This window comes from Chaetura pelagica, unplaced genomic scaffold, assembly GCF_000747805.2.
Source record: "Chaetura pelagica isolate M959 unplaced genomic scaffold, ChaPel_1.0 scaffold11, whole genome shotgun sequence".
NCBI lineage: Eukaryota > Metazoa > Chordata > Aves > Apodiformes > Apodidae > Chaetura > Chaetura pelagica.
The window spans coordinates 7955233-7978541 of NW_009952694.1; the positions used below are offsets into that span (position 1 = coordinate 7955233).

The window sequence follows — 23309 nt, forward strand, 5'->3', positions numbered from 1 at the left end:
ATGTCTGGACTACACATGTAGTAAGCAGGTGAAGGAATGCATCAATTATGCCATTACCTACACATTTGTTTCAAAAGGTCTCCAAAAAGTTTAAAAAAAAAAATTAAAAAAAATCAATGGAAATGAAAGTATTTGTTTCAGTTCAGTGATACTGAATTGCCACCAAAAAGCAAGAATATAATTAAAAAGTTAAGCAATCTGACTTTAGGGGTAGGGGGGAAGCTACAGGTGCTTAGTATTTAAAAAATACAGCCCTAAATAAAAGGTACCACTTACATGAGATTAAAGTAATTTTGAAATATAAATGATCATTTTACCATTTCATAACCGCTAGGAACAATAACCTGTTATGGGGAACTGAAAACAACAAATAGATATAATAATTAATGAGCATATCAGAATTAAAAATATTTTCCTTATACAAGTTATTTAAAATTTAACACCTTAATTCTTACCCTTCTGTACAAAGCTTGCACTCAGTTTAAGTAACATTCCGATCATCCTCACTACCAAAAGGAAGTGTTCAAAGCAAAGATTTGTACACACAATAAGCATTTTCAGATTAATAATCTATCAAAGGGAAGAGTTCCTTCAATCAGTGGAAGAAGTATTTTAAAATCTTAAATCAAGGGAAGAAGGAGGGGGGGGGAAACAAAGCCTTACATGCTAAATACCAGCTGTAGGTACCTGTAAGTAGAATTGATAATTAAGGTATTCCTAACACACAAAACCAGCTCCCAGACAATGCTATAGCTGCTACAGTCCATGGCTTGCTCATCTGAAGTAGTGTCTTTGTTGCCACATTTTTCTTTGTTCCAATACTTCTGTTTCTTATTTCTGATGTGCAGAAACACATTTTGGTTGGAGTATATGTCCAAGTCTCAACCTTTCCTGCTTTTGATATTTTTCCTTTTACAGGGAGTTTTTTGTTTTGTCTTTTAAAACTTCACCATTCTGCATCTCCAATGGCTTTGGAAAATACATAATCTCTTCCATTAAGATTCATGATGCCATCTTTGAGATGAAATTTCCATTTGTTTTTACTTCTATGGATCTAAAAACAGGGGAAAAAAAGTTGAACTGTAAGTCTGCATCAGAAATAGGTAATAATGCATAAAAAAATTATGAAGTAAAAACAAAAGTAAGTATTAGACATTACTAAAAATATCTTGAAAATACATTCTGCATTTATCTAAGGAAAACAAAATCTAATTATGCATATAGCAGCAATTTCTGTTTTCATTTTTGAAACTGGGAACAGCAACTGTCACAAAATCATACAAGCACAGAGGCATTCCAAAATCCAAAGCATACAGCTCATTTTTAGAGGTGGCTGGAAAGGAAGAGATACATCCACCTGTGCACTTTAGTTTGATTACATTCTCTTTGATTACAATGGCTATGGAACTCTCCCTTTCAAGCATTGCAACAGAAAGTCTGATGTTTTAAACCAGACCTGAAGGGGTCGAACACTAGAGTTTATTATTTGCACCTCTTGTGTATACTCCATTCTCCATGAAAACTAGCTGGATTATGTTATGTGTAGGTTGACAGCAGGCCTATTCAACTTTCTGCTCCTAATATTAGAGTTTGACTCTGGGTTTCCACAAGTTCAGTTTTGGTTAAAAGGCAAGTAGAATACTTACAAGGCTTTCAGTCTGAAAGTCTTCATGGTACAAAACGCCCAACCTGATACAGAATATATATTCTAATCTTATATTCTATAATTGATCCCCAAGTGTGAGTCATGGTGTATGACTTAGATTTCAGTTTTCATCATGAAGTGTCAGGTGAGAAAAGTAATATGTACATTATCGGGGATAATGACACGAAGCTTCAACTTTAACCTACAGCCTTCCTAATTAAAATATTGGCCCTTTTATGGCTTTGTATGATAGCAATTTGCAAGATTCAGCTGGGCTATCAGTCCAGTTATTTGCAACCCAAGAAAAACTAGGAGGGGGGGAAGGAAGACATTCATTCTATCCTTGCACCCCAGCAAGTCTGTATTACAGAAGCCTATGGGATGTCCAGGTTACAATGGATATTCCTGATGATACAGGGTAAGACAGAGTAAAACAAAAGTTTTATTCATATTCTCTTTACAAAAATGTTCCACACAGAAGTAACTTACTTCTCCAAGCCCATTCCCAAATACTACCTGACTATAGGAAGCTGGTTGACCAATGGTGATGAAGGAGATCAAAGGTATAAGGGCAAGGAACAGCTGTAGTATTGCAAGACTTCCATTATCTTAGGCCTACTGAGTAAACCAACGTGCAGCATTTGAGGCTGTTTTAAACACCATACAGTCAAGTCCTACTTTATGAAGAAGTTAAGTCAGGAATCCAAAAAACACACAATCCTTTTCTTGGTTCAAAACAGTGTGCAGGGCTTTACAACAGAAAATATCACCAGAACTAACAGGAACTACATAAGACATTTTCCCAGGGGTAATTAGTCCACAAATCCACTAGAAGAGGGTTTAATTAATTGTGTGTTCTTAGGCTTGACTTAAAACCAAAGGAACTGAACAAAATTCAGTCTAAAGGTAGAAGAGCATATTTTTTTGCAAAAAAGATAAAAGAAAAACCAAAAATTCCCAAACACCATACTGTAAGGACAGAGTAAATAAGTACCTGCCACGTATCAGAAATGGCATCAGAAAAAGTAAAAGACCACCAGTGTTCACTTTATGCTAAAAAGTCAGTGGCAATGGCAAGTAAGTGAATCAGGAAAGGCCTGGCTTATATACTAGCCCTTCCAAATGGCATTCAACAAAAATCTCTCACCACAAGCATTCAAGCTGCCACGTGGTAAGGAAGGTACTCTGATGAATGAGTAACTGAATAAATATGGGAAAAGAAAGGTAAGGACACTGTTTTTACAGTGAAAATGCAATAATTCCAAAAGAGATTTGTGCTGGCTTGAGTCTGCAAGGTTTAAGAATTCACTAGTCATCTGGAAAATGACAAAATATCATATAAATATATATAATACAAATATATATATAAATATATATAATACAAAGGAACAGTTACTGAAGAACTGCAGAACAACGTTGCTGCCCTAACTCATTGTGTAATAAAACACTGGTGGCATTCAATGTATATGAAGGTAGTAACAATGGAAAACATTGCTCCAATTCACATGGATAGAAAAAATTATGGGTTTGAGTTGACAAATAAAAGCTGGGAATGCGATCCCAATGTTCTAAGACTTTTCCATGAGAATACCAACTCTGTGTTCAGTAGTGTCAAAAGCAGACATGAACTATTGTAGAACATTGCTACGCCACTTAATATCATGGAATCATGGAAATGTCAGAGTTAGAAAGGACCCCTAAAGACCATTTTAGCCCAACTCCCCCACTAAAGCAGGACTGCCTAGACACCATTACTCAGGACTGCATCCAGGCAGGTCTTGAATATCTCCAGAGATGGAGACTCCACAACCTCCCTTGGGCAGCCTGTTCCAATATACTGAAGGTTCACCCATTGTATGAATACCTCTGAACCCACTTCAACCTTGTCTACCTGTATTAAGTAAGATAAAAAAGAATAAAACCGATCTGGAGAATCAAAGTAAGAATAACCAAATGTTTGTGGACAGCTGTACAAATAACCAAGTGAAGCATAGCTCCAATTTTGAAGAGATGACTGAGGAGGGTTATGATGATTTGCAATATCATAAAAGGCACTGAGAAAGAGAAGAGGAAACACTTTTTCTAAATAAAGAACTACGAGGCATCATATTAAACCAATGGGTTAAAACTAGAAAATTCTCCACACATCACATAACTCATTTATGAAACTTCTTGTCATAAGAAAAAGTTTACAAGGATTCAAATAAATAATTAAATTAATTTCTGAGAAATTAATGAGAAAATTCTCTGCTGGCCATTTGCTTCAAAGCCTGTATCTCTCCCTCAATGGACAGTTCACAGGAGGATGGTAAGATTCTTTATATGAGCATTGCTACCTGTTTGTCCCTGTCATGTTGTTCCAGAGGCACTCACCACCAGCTGACAAAGGGAACTCTGCTCAGGACAATTGAGCTGATCCTGTGTATTTACAGAGGCGAAATGAACAACCCGTTTGGTAAGTGATTGTCCTGGTTTGAGCCAGGATGAAGCAATTACAAACTGGCCAGAAGGCACCCACTTTGGAATGCCACCACAAGAAGTGGTGAGACGAGCTCAGTGATGAAGTCATTTCAGAGCATATAGCACTAGAGATTAACAATGGGCACTGCTCTCCCCTGAGTTCACATTTTTAACTTTTAAGAGGGGGAGGAGTTCAGAGTAGTTCCTGTTGCTCAGCGTCCTAGTCTGAGCCAGGATTAAGCCAATTTTCCTGTTACCGTTTTTTTTTTCCTTCAGTAAGCTTTAACTAGCAACTGTGTGTTCTGCTAGGCTGATAAGACACTGGAATGTTTTTGTAACTGCTGGGTCTTCAAGGTTGCACCTTCACTCTGCCAGCTCAGACACTACGGGGAGATCTGTGACCCCCCCCATAGGAGGCTGTTAGACAGACAGCAAAATTGGCCAGAAATATCCCATTCCATATATCTATGTAAGCTCAGAGGAAGGTCAGAGATCACAGAAGACAACTTCCTTCCTGCTTCTTCTCCCCTTCTCTTCCGTCCATGGCCGGTGTCCAGGGAGGACTCCGTCCATCCATCACCGTCGACCCTTAGGCCCGAGCTCTCCTGACGCTCATCACTCTGCGCTTTCTCCAGCAGCATCTCCAGGATTCCTCGGGACTGTCTTAATCTCAGGGGAGTGCTGTGGGAGTTGCTGGGGGTGGCAGGGGGAGAGAGGCTTTTGCCCATACCTGAACATCTTTGCATATAATTGTATATATTTTCTTATATCATTCATTAGTGTTTAATTAAAGCTGTGTAGTTTAGTTTTCAATCCAGCCAAGTCTCTCTCTTTTTCTCTCTCTCCTTCCCTACCTGGGTGGGAGGGGGAGGGGATCGAGAGCACTGTTGTCGGACCTGAGTCAAATGGTGACACTCAGCTTTAGCACAACTAACAAGCTTTTCTGACTGCTATTCTGAGGTCCCTCACTATCCTCATGAACTGCCTTGAAGCTAAGGGTTTTGGATTACAGTCCGGAGGAGACAGATGGCTGGGATGCAGATAGTGACACCACCTGCCTCTGTCTTAAATTTGCTGCTGAATCTGATGACAAGTCTAAGCAGAGTCTGTGCATAACTGAAGATCTTCTAACCAAGCCATTCTTCTCAACATAGTTCTTATTCAACAACCTTACAGCTTTTTTCTGCTTCAAATTATAACCCTTACAGATCTAATTGTACTTAGCAATGATAAAGGTATGACTTAAAGATTATTACCTGATAGGAAAAAGGACAGAGAAAATAGAATTACTGGATTCTGTTCAATTCTGTTCAATTACCTTATCATACTGGCACACAACAACATTTTCCGTATCAAACAACTCTTGTCCTTCTTCATCACTCACATCATCTTCACTGTTAAGAGGCTCCTGAAAGAAACACATGCAAAAAGTCATTCTGCTTAGTAAGATCAAACCCATTACTTTGATTACTCACATGAGGCTACAGTCTTACCTATGAACTACAGGACATAACATGCATTTGAGGTGGAGAATATTAAACTTTTCAACAGAGGGCTGACGATGTATGTACACTTCCTTCCTGTCCGTTCTTACCAATTTTAATCTGGAACTTCAGTGTCCAGGCCAGATTCTGAGCACTGCAGCCTTTTGTCATCATGACTGTTGCTACTTTAAATGTTACAGTGCTTGCACATCGTCTTTACAAAAAAATTATCATTATGCAAATTTACATTTTTCTATAGCATCTACACAGTGGAAAGGCAACATTAGTCACATCACTCCCTGTGTACCATTAAGAACAAAAACTTCTGACTTATTCATGTTTGATGTGCCACAAACAGTACTAGACCTCAACACATGTAGACAGTTTTTACAGGAGAAAGAAAGACAACAGATACACATAAAATAACTTCTCCAGACCTTCTAGAATGTATTTTCCTGTCCCTTAAAAATTACTTTCATTTTTTTTCTCTTTCTGCTGACATTCTGTTCCAGCACAAGTTTAGGGGGGTTTCACCTCATGTAAATAACAAACATTTCAAAAGCTAAAACAACCTTCAAAAATGCAAAACTGCTTTTGTTCAGTCTTCTGTATAATGCTCATCTTTCCATCTACTCTCAAATATATAAGATAAACGGGGGAGATGTTAGTGAGGGAGGAGAAAGGTGTACTAGAGATCCTAATTCCCTCCAAAGTCACGCTATATTTAAGTGACTTCAAAAGCTTTTGAGGAACTGGTTCACTCGTTAAGTAACTGATGATGAACAAAGATAGCAAAAATAACAGATCTCTGGCATGCTGACAATAAAGTCTTGGCATATAAAAGATTTTCCACAAAAATGCTAGCTTTAAGACACCACTAAAGAACACTTCATATTTAACCATGATGACTTATACTTAATAAGGCAACTACTGAAACATTTAAACTGACATCAATTTTTGTCAACATAATGGAAAAACAATGTGAACTCAACCTGTACGTTTTAACAGAAAAAGACTGTTAAACACCACTGGAAATGTACTACAGAAAATCTGATTTGGCCCATTGTTAAAAAATAGGTTTTATCTGCATATACTGAATGGGCAGTACAGACCACGAAATGCTTCATATATAGGTCCTCATATTGGCATTTTAAATGGAATGTTAAAAAAACAGAAAAGGCTGCAGAGAACTATGGAAGTTCAGAAATGTTCTGACAGTTCAAAATACATTTTAGGAAAAGACTGAGGGAGTACCAAGTTTTCTGTCAGAGACTGAAATAACAGTGTGCTTAGCTTTTTATTATCCCTCCCACCTATTTTTTTTAAATGTCTTATTCTTGTGGGGCTTTTTGCTGCAACACACCAAAACTTAGTAAGAACCACTGGCTGAAGTCTGAAACAGAGCAAATTTAAATTCTAGATTTAGCATATATTGTTAAGAATGCAACAAGTTAGGAAGAATGTTCACTCCTGCTCCTATCTCCTGTTTTCATTAAATCAAGGCCAAATCTGTTTCTAGAAGATGCTTTATAATAAAGTTTGACTTTTCAAGCTTGTTCTAGTGTAATAGAAAGCAAGGGTAGTCAGTGAGATACCAGGTCAGGCCACATCTGTTAGTCCCCTCAGTGAACTAAACATATACTCTCCCTCTAGTCAATCTTCCCAACACCTTGCTGTTGTGTGCATGCAGTCCCAAGTGGAGCTGACTATTTGTTTGCTTATGAAGGTTTCATAATTTCACGGCCAACCTCTACACAACATCAGAAATGTTACTATTGAAGTTTTTAGAAACTTCAGAGCATTCATGACAATTAACAGTTTTTGCTGTCTTCCTCACCCTCTCCAGCTGCATTTCAAGGTGCTTTGTTAAGACACAGTTTCCACAACTTCAATATGGGAAATAAAGAACTTGAAATACAAGGATAAAAGTTATATACTCGAAATGATGGGAATATAATTGAATGCATACAGTTTTTCTTTCAAATATTGCAAAAACAAAATAAACACAAGCATGCTCCAGTCTTCTGAAACAATGTTAATTACCTCTTCAACTTGGCCATCTTCACCTCCATCTTTTTCTTTGTCTTCCTCTTCATCATCATCATAGTCTTCCTCCTCATCTTCTTCTTCTTCGGACGACGTGTCCCCTGCTCCATCAACTTGGAGAACAAGTGGTGCTTGTGGTTGTGCCTGTTGTTGTTGTGGTTGCTGCTGACCAGCTGCAGGAATCTGTGCTTGAGCTGGTGTAGGGGCAGCCACTGTTGTAGGTATGACTTGTGTTTTATTTCCTGTAAACAGGATCTGCTGAGGCTGAATAATCACTCCTGTCTGCTGGGAAATCCCTCCAGGGATAGGAGCCAAAACCTGATGGAATATAATTGCAAGTATTGTGGCTACTGTTTTAACAGACTACCATAACTTACAGCAAACAATTGAAGCATATCAATATAACTTATACTAATCAGAGAAACAACAGTTACAAATATTCCACCTATAACAGATACATAATTTAATTTTCAATTAAATACCTTCTTTCACTATTTGGTGTTAATCATCTACATTTTGCATTATTAAAGCTAAGAAAACCTGTCTTTCCATTCCAAAATGCTAGCATTATGATCACACAAATTCCAAGCACAGCAGAGGAATGTTTAGGTTCACAGAATCACTGAATGTTAGGGGTTGAAAGGGGCCTTTCTATAAAACATTAATTTGAAACTCTCTATAAATTGTAATCCATACTTACTCTACATAACTGAGACACGATGCTAAATTCAATGCCTCCACAATCTGGAAGCACAGACATCTTGTAGCTGAACAAAAATCTTTGTAATACATACTGCATTCACAACTAAAATACCCAAGGGGAGTGTGTGGTTTAGGCATTTTCTTCTACATGTCATGTGACACAGACTAATTTTAACTGATAAACACATTTTTAAAGGATGTGGACTAGAATTATGCATATAATTGTCATCAAAAGATATGCAAAAAAAATTTTAAACCACAACCAGTCAGAATCTGGTGAGAATAAGTGACACAGAAAAGGAAATTTCAAAATTAATCCTTTTTAAAAAACACACTACTTGACACAATTATCTTTTTTTTTTTTTAAGTCTATCCTTTCTGACTTTGTGTTCCGTTTCAAATTGCTCACAAAAACGCAAGCCTCTATAGTAATTACTATAATGTTTTTTCTTTCACATGTACCTATACAAAATTTTCTTTACCTGCTGTATAACAGGTGCTTGTACTCCACCAGGCTGCATTTGTGGTATGACCTGCTGCTGTAGAACAACTGGTTGCTGTGGCTGAATGATGTACTGAGCTCCATTTGCAGTTCTAACTACTTGAAGGATCTGGCCTGTAACAGAATAAATATCAAATACATCAAATGTAGAAATTAATTAGTAAAATTATCTTAATTTAGTAGCTTGTTTCCTGGAGTAACACCAATGACAATTAAAGAAGAGCATTTAAGTTTCACCTTCACCAGTATAAAGATATGCTATAGCAGCAGTGTCAGAAACCAAGAACTGATAGGGATGTTTATCATCTGAATACAGTGGTGAGGTATGCAATCCAAAAATAATTTTACATATGCAAGCTGCAGTATAATCCTTTAATGCAGCACAGTATTTTAAATACAAGCCCTCATTTATGAACATATCTCATGTTTCAAACGACAGATATTACAGATAGACAAATTAACACATACTAAAATAAGAATACAGGTATTCACACCACAAAAATTCTATCCCCTGCTAACAATGTGGTATTTCAGGATCCTGTCAGATGATGTCCTTTCCTCAGATTCTTCCCCCTTCAAATAAGTTCTGCTGTGCGTAAATTTCTTTGCAATATTATGCAGTTGCATTTTGAAAAATCTATCCTTACACTAATTACCTACCACTCTGTGCTGGTTTTGGCTGCAGCAGCTAATTTTATTCATAGTAGCTAATATGGGGCTACATTTTGGATTTGAAAACAGTGTTGGTAACACACAGGTACTATAGCTATTGCTGACCAGTGTTACACACAGTCAAGGCCTTCCTGGCTCCTCCCACTTGCTGCACACCAGCAAGTAGACTGGAGGTGCACGTGGAGTTGGGAGAGCACACAGCTGGGACATAGAACATAATACTCAGTATATAAACCTGGGAGAAGGAAGAAGAGGGGGACATGATATTTAAGGTCCCTTCCAACCCAAACCATCTATGTTTCTATGTGAAGTGATGGTCTTCACAGGTAACAGTTAGGTGCAATGGCGCCCTGCATCCTGGGGATGAACACCTACCTGCCAAGGGGAACTAATGAATTCATTCTTTGCTTTGTGTGTGTACATGGCTTTTGCTTTACCTATTAAACTGTCTTTATCTCAACCCATTAGTTTTTTTCACTTTTACCCTTCCGATTCTCTCCTCCATCCCACCAAGGGAGAGTGAGTCAACAGCTGTGTGGTGCTTAGTTGCTGGCTGGGGTTAAACCACAACAGTACTTTTTGGTGCTCAATGTGGGACTCAAAGGGTTTGAGATAACAAGAGATTTTATTAGAATGTACTAGACAGAATTTATATCTGTTACTGCTGTCTAGCTATTAATTGGCAGGCTCCTACACTTGAATTGCACTTGCCTGCCTTACCATATATTATAGTGCCTGTTACTGGCTGCTTTTTGCTTTCACTGCTTGCTGTACTATCATCTTACTCTGCTGTGCCTGCAAACATTTTGATAACAGCAGTGGTGATGTGCCTGGGCTGGCAGATGGCAAGGGCATCACTGCTGTTTCTGTGTACTGGACAGGCTGGAATTCCAGTATGAGCTCTGGCTGTGGATAAGCCCATGCCAAAGAAGGTATAACTCAAAGCATCTGTGGTTATATCTGTGGCACAGCAGGTATAAATCTGTAGGCTTTGGAGCCCAAGAAGAAATTCATGCTGGAGAAGGTACATCTCAAAGTATAAGTCCATGTTGCAGCAGGTACACCTTGAAGCACCAGTGACTGTTCATGAGCTCATGCTGGAGCATCTCAAAGCATGTGGCCATGGATAAGCATATGACAGAGCAGGTACAGCCTTGGAGGGACTGCAGCCATGAGTACAGCCATGCTGAAGCAGGTTTACTTCCGAAGCGACTGAGGCTGTGGGGTAAAGCCACACTGGAGCAAGTGTATCTCTGAAAGCATTGTGGTCCATGGAGGCCACGCTGGAACAGGTGCACCCCAAAACAACTGAGGCTGTGTGCAAAACTATGCCACATGAGGTTTAACCCTGGAGAGACTGTGGCTCACAGCGAAGGCTCCACTTGGAGCAGGTATATCCCTAACAGAATGCAGTCTGTGGATACGTCTGAGCAGGAGCACGGGCAAGGGGATGAGTTCATTGCCATGTTAAACCTGATGGTCTGGTCCAAAGGCACCAGGGATGAAGATTGCAATGGAAATAACTGTTGGAACTTGGAATTTGAGTTGCATGTTATGAGGATTACTACAGCAGGAACCACCTGAACCAAGAGAGGACAAGAACTACAAAAAGCAGTGCAACTACAGCAGTGACAAGACCTGAGCTGGTTTTGGTCACAGAAACCAGACCAACATACCACCCTGTCCTGAATGACCACCATAAGAGATGGAGTTCAAAGTCATGGACTAAATGCATTCATTAGACATTATGTAGACATTTCTGAACATTTATCAAGGGTGCTCCATAAATTAAATTAAAGATATCTGTGTGTTATATCAAAGGATGGGAAAGGAGGTGGTGGCTAATGAGGTGTGGGACCTGAACATGACATAAAGGGTATGGAATAAGGGTTAATTTTCTTCATAGTAGCTAGGATGGGTTTGTGTTTTGTATTCATCTGAATATCAACACTGAAAACAGTGTTGATAACACAAGCAAGTTTTAGTTATGCATGATGGAGCCCTGCTTTTCTGGAGATGGCTGAACACCTGCCTGACAGTGAAAGTAGTGAATTAATTCCTGGTTTGCTTTACTTGCATGTGCAGCTTTTACTTTACCTATCTTTATCTCAACTCACGAGTTTTCTCACTTTTACCCTTCTGATTCTCTTCCTGCATCCCACCAAGGGGTTGTGAGCGAGAAAATGTGGGGCTTAGTTGGCAGCTGAGGTTAAACAGCAACATTCTCCTTTCTGTTCCCATGTCTGTACTCAATCTTCTTTTATTATCTTATAGTTTTATCATCTTACACCTTTCCTTGCTTCACAAAATACATCTAAGACTCACACACCTTTGAAGATGGTCTCCAATTCTCAAAAGCAAGAGCTAAAAAATATTTCCACATTAGTTTTTCACATTTGTAATCAGAAAGATGGAGAAGAAATTAAATTAGATAATCCTGAACTTCATACATATCCCTCAAAGACTGATTTTACTTCCTGTTCTCCCTCCACAGAAAAATGCAGAGCCCTTTTTACTGAAATAACTAAGTATATTTGAAAGAAGGGACTTCCCTAGCCCCTTGTTTAAGAAAACATACTCTTAATACTTGTAACTGAAGAAAAAAAATTACCATGACAGAAGTAACAAATTTAAGCAGCAAATTATTCTATGCTGTGACAAACACAGATGTGTTTCCTTATAAATTGGAAAGATGTGAATTACTAGAACTGCTACATATTTTTGTTCAACAACATAGCCATTAAACATTCAAATGTCTAAAGCAGAAAGGTTAAGTCCCAGGTGATTCTGAGCAGACTAGATGAGTTTCTCTGACAAAAGCAGCAACAAATTCTAGAAAATTAGGTTTGTCAGATCTTCCCTTCCTCTCCATACAGAACTGATCTTATAAAAAATACAAAGTATCAGATATGCTGTTCATAAAGTAAAATTAAATTACAGTCTAAAAGTACAACATGACAGTACTTTAAAACACCTAAAGTAAAAATCAGCATTGCCAGCAAAATTATAAATTCCACTGTGTGTGCTTAGCAGGTACAAGAAACCTTAAGACATTCCTCATCTGAAGTCACAGGTGAAGTGATCCTACTCTTTTGTAACCGGTCTAGTATCTGCACTCAGGTCATGCATTACAAAGCTCAGAAATATGCAAAGGGGACAGACAGTAACACTTGTCTTCTTGCTTCATGCCCTTTTTTGAAAAAGTGGGGAAAGCTTGCATAGAATCTAACACAAGGCAGTGAACAAGAGTCCAGGCATCTAGTGAAGAGACTGAACTACCTTGTAAGGGTGGATTCCCAGGTTCTGCTTTTTAGCAATATATAGCAGGGAGTAAACCCCAGAATTCCTTGCTCCCAAGCATTCTCAGAACCATTGTTTGATCTCAACATTAAGACAGTTACCTGAATTTGTAAGTATCTGCTGAACAGGAGTAACGCCCGCAGGGAGAGCCAATGTAGCTGCAGTGGCTGCAGCACTCTGAAATACAAGGGAAGATTTTTAACCATGGACATTATTGCCAGCTTTTCATCTCAAAACATACCGCCTGAAAATATGTACCTTTTTATTGCTGTTTACAAAATTTGCACACAAGTTTCTGCAACTATTGAAACGCAAGCATTAATCAACTGCACATTATACTACATACAAAAAATATTTTCCTTCTTCCTTAATAAGAAGGCAGAAGCAACAATCAGCATCACACCTTAACCCAGCTCCATGTCATTTCTTGGTTTATCTGTAAGCTCTGAAGGTTTTTTTTCTCCTCTGCCCACTTTGCTGGATCTATTAGCAGAGTATAACACTGCATTGCTCATGTGGCAATTTTACTCACACGTTTTCAAAACAGCTAAAGATACGGGCCTACAAATCTGAAGAAACCTAAGGTACTGAAGCAATGATTGTGTTCATCTGTCTTGTTTTCACATCTGTAATTCTTTTAAACACTTCCAGGGATGCTGACTCCACCTTCCTGGGCAGCCTGTTCCAGTGTCCAAGCACTCTTTTGGTAAATAAATTATTTCTGATATCCAGTCTAAACCTCCCCTGATGCAACTTTAGGCCATTTCCTCTCATATTGCCTCTATTCACTTGAGAGAAGAGGCCAACTCCCACCTCCCTACGGCTTCCTTTCCGGTAGTTGTAGTTTATTACTGGGTAGAGTGAATACTTCCTGTTTATAAGAAGTATGATCTCCCTGTGTTGGGAGGTCAATACAGTAGATACAACTGCCAAAATTAGAGATCACCAAGAAAAAATGAAAAGTGCTTGTCTGCATCCTCATGTCTCAAAGGCAGATGAATAAACTACCATTACTCTCTGTCTTCCAAGAAATTCAAGGTCAGATCCATTCTTTAATACCACCTTAAATGTTTCTTATAAAACACAGTTATTCCAAATCAATTATTTAACTTTCTACTGAACAGTAGTCTGTGGTATATGCTCATTCTTGCAACACTGATTTTTTTAACACTCACCAACAAGATAGAGCCGAATGAGAGAAAAAAAGTGCTTAACTATCGGACTTGGGAAGTTACAAATCACATTGAAGTGACTGTAAAACTTCTAAAAATAGGTAGATACTTACGTGCTTTCAGTCTCTGGCTATATCATGCTATTTGAGTCAAGAAGTTCAGGTTCTTTTCTATAATAAGGTCAGCAGGTAACAAAGAAGTGAAGGCTAAGCAAGCTGCTGCAGTTTTGCTCAACCATGAAGCTTTGTTTCATGTGCCTTTACCATAAAAGTGCTAAAAATGTAATGAATTCTTGTCTAATGCACATATTTAACTTGCATTAGCTGTTGTTTTCACTGCTTTGCAAGCAATTTTTTTTACTAAGCCAGAGTGTTTAAAGCAAGATTAGATAACCAAAACTAATCTTTAGAGATAAAAACTGCAATAAAAGGGTAACGCACGCGGCAGCGCAGAAGAGAGAGCGGCAGCAGCACTGGCAGCGGTGAGAGCTGTTCCTTTAAATTTACTGAGGATTTGAGAGGGAGCCGGGCTTCCCAGAGACGGTGAAGCCGAGGCAGAGCCAGGAGACCCGAGTCTGAGCGGGAAGCCTGCGAGGGAGAGGAAGGCTGACGTGGCAGGGGGTGTGGCTGTGAACGGCGGCAAGGGTTAAAAAGCGGCCATTTGGCAGCCTCATCTGAGCACGCGGCAGCGCAGAAGAGAGAGCGGCAGCGGCCTCCGGAGGGGAGACGCGTGGCAGGCGCGAGGGCAGGCGGAGAGGCAGAGAGCTGCGCGAGGGCAGGCAGGGAGCAGCTGGTGCCTTCTTATCCTAGGAAAAGCAGACTAGTAACTAGATTGATCATGGTCACAACACGGCCAAAAACCACTGTGAAAAAGAATGTGGGGACTCAGACGGAGCTCCCAAGCAGGCGCACAGCAGTGCAGGTCTCTGGCTGCAGTGAATGCCTGAGTCTGGCACTGGTATCAGAGGGAACCAGTGACAGCGCATGTGTGCGGTGTGAGCAAGTAAATGATCTCCTCAGGCAGGTGGTTGAGCTGACAGAGGAGGTTGCAAGACTGAGGGCCATTAGAGAATATGAAAGTGAAATAGATTGGTGGAGTCAAACCCTGAGGCAGGGGCAGATAGAAGACGTTGGGCAAGTGACGGATCCTTTCCCCTCCTGTCACCAGACAGATGGAGAGGACTCAAGAGATATTAAGGAATGGAAGGAGGTTCGACCTCGAAGAGGCAAGAAAAAATCCTCCCAACCCCTTCCACCCTCTCAGTTGCCCTTGAAGAATAGATACGAGGCATTGGAAATTCAGGAACAGGAAAATGAAGTTGGAGGGGTAAACTTACCTAGTGAAGTGCCTAGGACTCGTCAGTCACCTCGAGTCCTTAGGACTTCTTCAATCAAGAAGGAAAGGAGAGTAATTGTGGTGGGTGACTCCCTTCTGAGGGGGACAGAAGGGCCCATTTGTCGGCCGGACCCATCTCACAGGGAGGTCTGTTGCCTCCCTGGGGCTCGGATTAGGGATGTTAAAAGGAAACTCCCCAATCTTGTGAATTCTTCCGATTACTACCCGCTGCTGATTTTTCAGGTTGGCAGTGATGAAATTATTACAAGAAATGTAAGGGCAATGAAGAGAGACTTCAGGGCCCTGGGACAGCTAGTTAGGGGGTCTGGAGCGCAAGTAGTGTTTGCCTCCATCCCTCCTGCAAGAATGGGTAGGGAGGTATATAGGAAGAGTTTGCAGGTCAACGAATGGTTAAGAGATTGGTGCCATAGCCAGGGTTTTGGTTTTTTTGATCATGGGATGCTATATGAGGCACCTGGACTGATGGTGGCAGGAGGGATGCACCTGTCCCAGAGGGGGAAGAGGCTTTTGGGGCAGGACTTGGCAGGGCTCATTGATAGAGCTTTAAACTAGATGTGAAGGGGGAAGGGGAGAAAACCAGGCCTGTTAGGGACAAGCACAAGAGGAACACACCATGGCCCAAAGTCAGGTCGTCCAAGGAGGATTTAGTCCCACCAGTGTGCTCTGTTCGTTTCCTGAAATGCCTGTATGCTAATGCACGCAGCATGGGGAACAAGCAAGAGGAGTTAGAGGTTTGTGTGCGGGCTAAGGGTTATGATCTAGTAGCAATAACAGAGACATGGTGGGACAGCTCACATGACTGGAATGTGGCCATGGATGGTTATGTGCTTTTTAGGAAAGATAGGGCAGGGAAGCGAGGTGGTGGGGTTGCTCTTTATGTGAGAGAGCAACTAGAATGTATTGAGTTTCATGCAGGGGCTGATGAGGGGCATGTTGAAATTCTGTGGGTAAGAATTAAGGGGCAAGCAGGTGCGGGTGACACAGTTGTGGGGGTCTACTACAGACCTCCTGATCAAGGTGAGGAGGTTGATGAGGCTTTCTACAAGCAACTGAAAGCAGCCTCACAACTACAGTCGCTGGTCCTCATGGGAGATTTCAACTACCCTGATATCTGCTGGAAGACTCACACAGCCAGCCTTTCACAGTCTAGGAGGTTCCTCCAATGCATTGATGATAACTTCTTAATGCAAATGGTGGACAAGCCGACTAGAAGAGGAGCGCTGCTGGATCTTGTACTAACCAGCAAGGAGGGCCTTGTTGAAGCAGTGGTGGTCAATGGCAGCCTTGGCTGCAGTGATCATGAGATGGTGGAGTTCAGGATCCTGTGTGGAAGGAACAAAATACCCAGCAGGACCAGAACCCTGGACTTCCACAGGGCAAACTTTGGTCTCCTCAATCATCTATTAAGGGAAATCCCATGGGACAGGGTGCTAGAAAATAAAGGAGCTCAAGATAGCTGGTCAACATTCAAGGACCACTTCTTGCAAGCACAGGATCAGAGTGTCCCAATGGTTAGGAAATCTAGTAAGGGTGCTAGGAGACCTGCATGGTTAAAGAAGGAACTACTGGGCAAACTTAAGTGGAAAAGGAAAATCTATAGATCATGGAAGGAGGGGCTGGTCACTTGGGAGGAATATAGGACTGTTGTCAGAGGATGTAGGGAGGCAATTAGGAAAGCTAAGGCCTCCTTGGAACTTAACCTTGCAAGTCAGGTTAAGGATAATAGAAAGGGCTTTTTCAAGTACATAGCTAGCAAAACTAGCAATAGAGGCAATATTGGCCCATTGAGGAATGAGGTGGGAGCCCTGGTGACAGAGGATATAAAGAAGGCAGAGGTGCTGAATGCCTTCTTTGCCTCTGTCTTCACTCCTGCAGGGTCTCCCTATGAGCCCCAGATTCATATAGCCCCAGAAGAGGTCAAGATAGAGGAAGAGTTTGACATGGTAGATGAAGATTGGGTTAGGGATCAGTTGAGTAATCTGGACATCCATAAATCAATGGGTCCAGATGGAATGCACCCAAGGGTGCTGAGGGAGCTGGCGGAGGTCATTGCTAGGCCACTCTCCATCATCTTCAGTAAATCATGGGCAACAGGTGAGGTGCCTGAGGACTGGAGGATAGCAAATGTCACTCCAGTCTACAAGAAGGGCAAGAAGGAGGACCCGGGTAACTATAGACCGGTCAGCCTCACCTCCATCCCTGGAAAGGTGATGGAACAACTTGTTCTTGTCACTATCTCCAGGCACATCAAGGACATGGGGGTCATCAAGAGCAGTCAGCATGGTTTTATCAAGGGTAAATCATGTTTGACTAACCTCATAGCCTTCTATGAGGAAATTACTAGGTGGATAGATGATGGTAGAGCGGTAGATGTGGTTTATCTTGATTTCAGTAAAGCATTTGACACCGTCTCCCACAGCATCCTTGTAGAAAAGTTGATCAGGTATGGGTTTGGTGATCAGGAAGTGAGGTGGATTAGGAACTGGTTGAAAGGAAGGAGTCAGAGAGTTGTAGTCAATGGGGCAGAATCTGGTTGGAGGTGTGTGACTAGTGGAGTCCCACAGGGGTCGGTACTGGGACCGGTGTTGTTCAACATCTTCATCAACGACCTGGATGAGGGTATAGAATGTACCCTCAGCAAGTTTGCTGATGACACTAAGCTGGGAGGAGTGGCTGACACACCAGAAGGCTGTGCTGCCATTCAGAGAGACTTAGATAGGTTGGAGAGTTGGGCGGGGAGAAACATGATGAAATTCAACAAGGGGAAGTGCAGAGTTTTACATTTGGGGAAGAACAACACCATGTCCCAGTACAGGTTGGGGGCTGAACTGCTGGAGAGTAGTGTAGGTGAAAGAGACCTGGGGGTCCTGGTAGACAGGAGGATGACCATGAGCCAGCAATGTGCCCTTGTGGCCAAGAAGGCCAATGGCATCCTGGGGTGCATTAGAAAGGGTGTGGTTAGTAGGTCAAGAGAGGTTCTCCTCCCCCTCTATTCTGCATTGGTGAGGCCACATCTGGAGTATTGTGTCCAGTTCTGGGCCCCTCAGTTCAAAAAGGACAGGGAACTGCTCGAAAGAGTCCAGCGCAGAGCTACGAAGATGATTAGGGGAGTGGAACATCTCCCTTATGAGGAAAGGCTGAGGGAGCTGGGTCTCTTTAGCTTGGAGAAAAGGAGACTGAGGGGTGACCTCATCAATGTTTACAAATATGTAAGGGGTGAGTGTCAGGGGGACGGAGTTAGGCTTTTCTCAGTGATGACCAGTGATAGGACAAGGGGTAATGGGTGTAAATTGGAGCATAGGAGGTTCAAGGTGAATATCCGAAAAAATTTTTTTACTGTAAGAGTGACAGAGCACTGGAACAGACTGCCCAGGGAGGTTGTGGAGTCTCCCTCACTGGAGACATTCAAAACCCACCTGGATGAGTTCCTGTGTGATGTACTCTAGGTGACCCTGCTCTGGCAGGGGGGTTGGACTAGATGATCTCTCGAGGTCCCTTCCAGCCCCTAAGATTCTATGATTCTATGATTCTATGATTCTATAAGTTATACATTTGGTCTAATGTTGGAAACAAAGACCAAGGCATGTTGCTATCAGTGGACTGATAGATTTGGAAGAGAAACAGAGAAGGTAATCTGGGGGAACACTGGAGGTGAAAACTTTTTGTAGATGGCAACATTTATCTGTCACCATTAACTGACCAGACTTCAGCAAGGATTGTTACATGATAAAGAGTATGTTAACAGGATGCAGCAGCTAGCTTGAGTTAGGTCTAGTTAGCATAGCTACTACAATAAGCTCATGAAATCATCGACAAGGCATTCTCCATTCAATCCTGTAACCAAGGACACTTAAGAATACTAGGTATAACTGAGAGTTCTGGAAAAAATTCAGAGGTGGGAAGCCCCACAACCTTGTACCAAGATCCAACGCCATCCCTCCAACTTTCAGGAAACACAAGCAGAGCAAAAGAACCCAAGGAAATCTCATGACCCTGTGCCAGGACCACATACGGGACAGCAGAAATTACCATGCCAATTGTCCTGATCTCTCTCTCTCTCTCTCTCTGAGACTGCACCAGGTCATGAAAGGAACTACTACACCACCTTCCCCATGGAACCGGGAAGGCAAGTAAATTCATAAAACTGCATGTCTGTGATTGAAGAGCTTTGATATCCTAATTTGACTTAGCTTCCACACTGTCATTTGGTCATAAGCTAAAACACTGGGCAACAATAAATCAATTTTAAGTGCATTACTATAAGCAGGATCTCATTCGACCCGAAGACACAAACGGCAGAACAGAGACCCCCATATTAGTGTAAGGAAAATCGGTCTGTAGAGTCACAGCTCTTCAGCTAAGGAACCACTAGAGGTCTTGGTGAGTAGACTTTCCAGCTTCTGCTGACTATAACTTAAGCTGGGACACTGGAATCATTTGAAGCCACACGTATTTAGGGGTCTTGATCTCAAAAATTATTTTATCCCAATAGTCACAACTGATTTATGTCCAGCCAAAATACAAAGTACTTTAAGAAGAAAAAAACCAAAACAGAACCACAAAAACAAAAAAACCCAACATGTTTTTGTCACAATAGCTCTCTTCTCTTAGGAAGATATACTGGGGTGGGTTTTTGGGGGAGATGGAGGGGGAAATCAGCTCATTGTATCTTTTGTACCTATGACAACACAGATTCTGATCCATTAAATCTTATAAAATGTCTGAAGTCTGTGATTGACTACCACAGATAAATATTTTATGCCACAATTTTAATAACACACTGAAAATGCAACTCAAGCATTTCACAGGTGGCAGACTTTTTTACACTTTCATCCAGCAGTATTTATCTTAGTTTTCAAATTAAAATGTAATTGCTGAAAATGTTTCCCTTAAATTATTAATGAAGAATACACAAGACTATGATTACAAGAAACAAGTTACAGCTAAGTACAACATACCTTGAACATCCACACCTACACAGTGTGCAATCCTTTAAGACCGCAAAAATACCCAGCCATTACACTTTTCACTCAAAACTTGTTCTAACATTATCTCCTACATTCACCAAGACTGTTATACAAGTATTTTTTACATCCTAGCATCCACTTATGCTAAACAATAATATATATTTTTAAATTAATTTGCTCCTAATGATATTACTCCCTTATGACTAAATTGCCAACTGCGTATGTATGCTGGCTTGAAATTACAGAGCTGCTAATGGATTTTTGACAAAACTGCAAGTAGTGTATTCTGAAAACATAAGCTATGTAGTAGAACACCAAGAGGAGAATTCAGTTTTTCCAAAATCTTGTGAAGAATATGACTAACACAAATACCAAAGGATTTTTCTCCAGGAAACTTTTTGTCTCAACCCATTAAACAAGACTCAATGAAGAGACAAAGTTTAACACAAAGCTATCCAGCAGACACACATTCTGTCCTAGATTTAGAGTATGCTAAAGAGTTAGTGTAACTTGAGAGTCTTTTCCCAGAGAGATTAGAGAGTAAATCTGACCTTGCTGAGATGCTGGAATAAGGACTTGCTGTGGTTGAGACTGCTGCTGCACAGCCTGCTGTGGCTGAGGTTGTGTGTGATGGTGGTGGTGATGATGCTGCTGTTGCTGCTGCTGCTGTTGCTGTTGTTGCACCTGCAACAAAAGCTGCTGCTCTTCAGAATGGAAGCCATCTACAGCCTTGGACTGCATGAGCTTGTTCTCCCACAGCTAGTATGGAAAAGACAAATTTTTAGGTATGACTTTTAGCCAACAAAATTTGTAAAAATATAAAGATAGTATGCCAAAAGCAAAATGTATTTTCACTGTTTATCTTGTGTACTTAGCCAAAATGCCCTTAGGCAAATAAGACTGGAGAGAACCCCACAAAGGTAATGTTTTAAAAAGAGAAATTAAATAACCCTTCAGAGTTGTCAATCCAAGCTTAAGCTTTAACATTCTTTCTTGCTTCTGAGCATGGAAGATTCCTAACAACCCTAACAGAAGCATGGTTAGAGACAGACTGGTGACTTCAAATTAACCTTCAAATTTTCAGTTCTCTACTTTCTTTCTTTCTTTCTTTCCTCTTTATTCACAAAAAAAAATTCTTTATCTGACTTCATCAAGACATTTCTTCTGGGAACTCCTTAATAAGAGTTGTCTGAAGACTACTGCCTCATAATACACTTCAACTCAAACTACCAGTATACCTAAGATAATGCCTCTGTAGAGCTTCTACCACAATATCAAATCCAGCTTTTCCAGCCCTTCAGTTCTTTGTCAGCTGACATATCTCCCAGGAAAAGCCAGAGACACAAAAAGAGCAGCTCCTGCAAAAACAGAGCAATGCAGGTATTCTGTAATACAGAAGTCAAAAAGACCACAGGCAGCCAGGACCTTGGATTTCAAATTCTGCTTACGTGTCTCTAAGCCTTCCTCTTCAATACTTCTTTTTCCTTATTTTCTCTTACCTCATTCAATCTTTTCTGACATCATTTGCAGAACATGTCTGTGACAGAAACACCAAGGTGCCTTCCTTACAGCGCTTACTCTGTTTCCAAGCCAAGTCAAGGTTTAATGAAAAAAAGTCTTTACCTGTTTCTACCTAGCCAAACTCAAAATTCCTTTCCCACTTCATCCATTTTTTAATACTTAAAAAATACTAAGAGTGTGGGACAACCCATTTTCTGAAGAGCTTATATGACAGCTAAGCAGGCATTTACTTTTCCATCTTCCTTCTACTTGATTTATTCTTTCTCCCTTCCCTCCCCACTTTTACTCAAGAAGAATTTGAAGAAAGCTATAGGCAACCCATTAGAGCTCAGGTCAACATCCTGCCTTTCTTTCAGAATCCTGGTAACAGTTCAAATCCAGTCTATGTACAGCACTGAATCCAAGAGTTTCAGAAACGTGTGATGCACACAGTGCAATTTATTAGAGACCACCCCTCCCCAAAACAATACTTCCACAAACTACAGACCATACACGCAAAAATCTGACAATGCATCCGACAATGCAACTCCTCTTCTTCAAAGCCAAAAACATCAAGAAGAGCAGTCATTTTATTTTTCCTGCAAATAAATCTTATGAATAGTCTGCCTCTAAAATAAACATATTTTCCCTCCTTTTTTTAAAGATATCGTGTTTTGGGGACTGAAATAAAACTGTGAATTTGAATGTCTGCTGTTAGTTTATGCCAAGTTTGACATGCCAAATTAGGGAAAGTAAACATGACGAGCAGATCTCTCTACACAACAGTGTAATTCATATGATATGGGGCTACAAATATGCAAATTAATACAATGCTTAACTAACTAAAAAAAATAGTATTTTTATTGTGTACAACGGTGAGCAGATCTGAAATCCAATTGCTGTATTGGTCTATTGAAAAACGCTTGAGTTGCAACTTACTGTTTTGAGTTCCATAAGAACTTGTTCATCAACTCCTTCATCCAGAAAAACTTCTCTGACATCATTGATGACATCTTCAATTACAGACCTGTACAACTTAGGCTTTAAAAAAAAGTAACTAGTCAGCATTATTTCAAAATAAATGTATCACACTAACATTAAAATAACATGTCCCCCCCAAAAAAACTGCATTACATAATACACTGCATGTTTCCAAGTGACTAAAATATCCCAAAAAGTGTAAATCAGGAAGAGCCGCTCAACAAACGTGAAAAGAGAAGAGGCTGTTAGCAATCTTTTGTGATACAATTACGGCACAAGAGTTTTCCAGCCACCAGGAGTGTAATACAAAACAGAGGAAAGGAGATTGTCTTCCATTCAGTAAATTTATCACCTGTTTGCCAACGTACATACTGAATATGCAACAATATTCCCATGTGTGCAAAATATTAACATCACAACTTTAAAAGTGCAAAAGGATATCAGATAAATACAGTGAAAATAAACTTGTTAGAGCTTGCTAGTTCAACAGGAACTAAATACAGCTCCCAATGGTAGAGCTGA

General features: G+C 40.5%; 1 protein-coding gene across 1 annotated transcript; it reads right to left on the bottom strand.

Moving 5' to 3' along the window:
* Positions 1 to 452: 452 nt before the first annotated feature.
* On the bottom strand, positions 453 to 22841 carry GTF2A1 (general transcription factor IIA, 1, 19/37kDa). Its single transcript, XM_009993980.1, has 8 exons — positions 22746 to 22841; positions 20858 to 21065; positions 13625 to 13737; positions 12913 to 12988; positions 8820 to 8953; positions 7633 to 7953; positions 5424 to 5513; positions 453 to 1054 (listed from the first exon to the last, which is right to left on the bottom strand). Exons 1-8 carry the CDS (start codon positions 22758 to 22760, stop codon positions 947 to 949), a joined length of 1065 nt encoding a protein of 354 aa, XP_009992282.1. The 5' UTR covers positions 22761 to 22841; the 3' UTR covers positions 453 to 946.
* Positions 22842 to 23309: the final 468 nt, after the last annotated feature.

What these genes read in the sequence shown, in the direction of transcription:
- GTF2A1 (XM_009993980.1), bottom strand. An exon ending in AAGCACCTGTTATACAGCAG is followed by an intron (nt 7,954 to 8,819) that starts GTAAAGAAAATT and finishes ATATTCCATCAG; the next exon opens with GTTTTGGCTCCTATCCCTGG. An exon ending in AAGATGGCCAAGTTGAAGAG is followed by an intron (nt 5,514 to 7,632) that starts GTAATTAACATT and finishes TGTTTCTTTCAG; the next exon opens with GAGCCTCTTAACAGTGAAGA.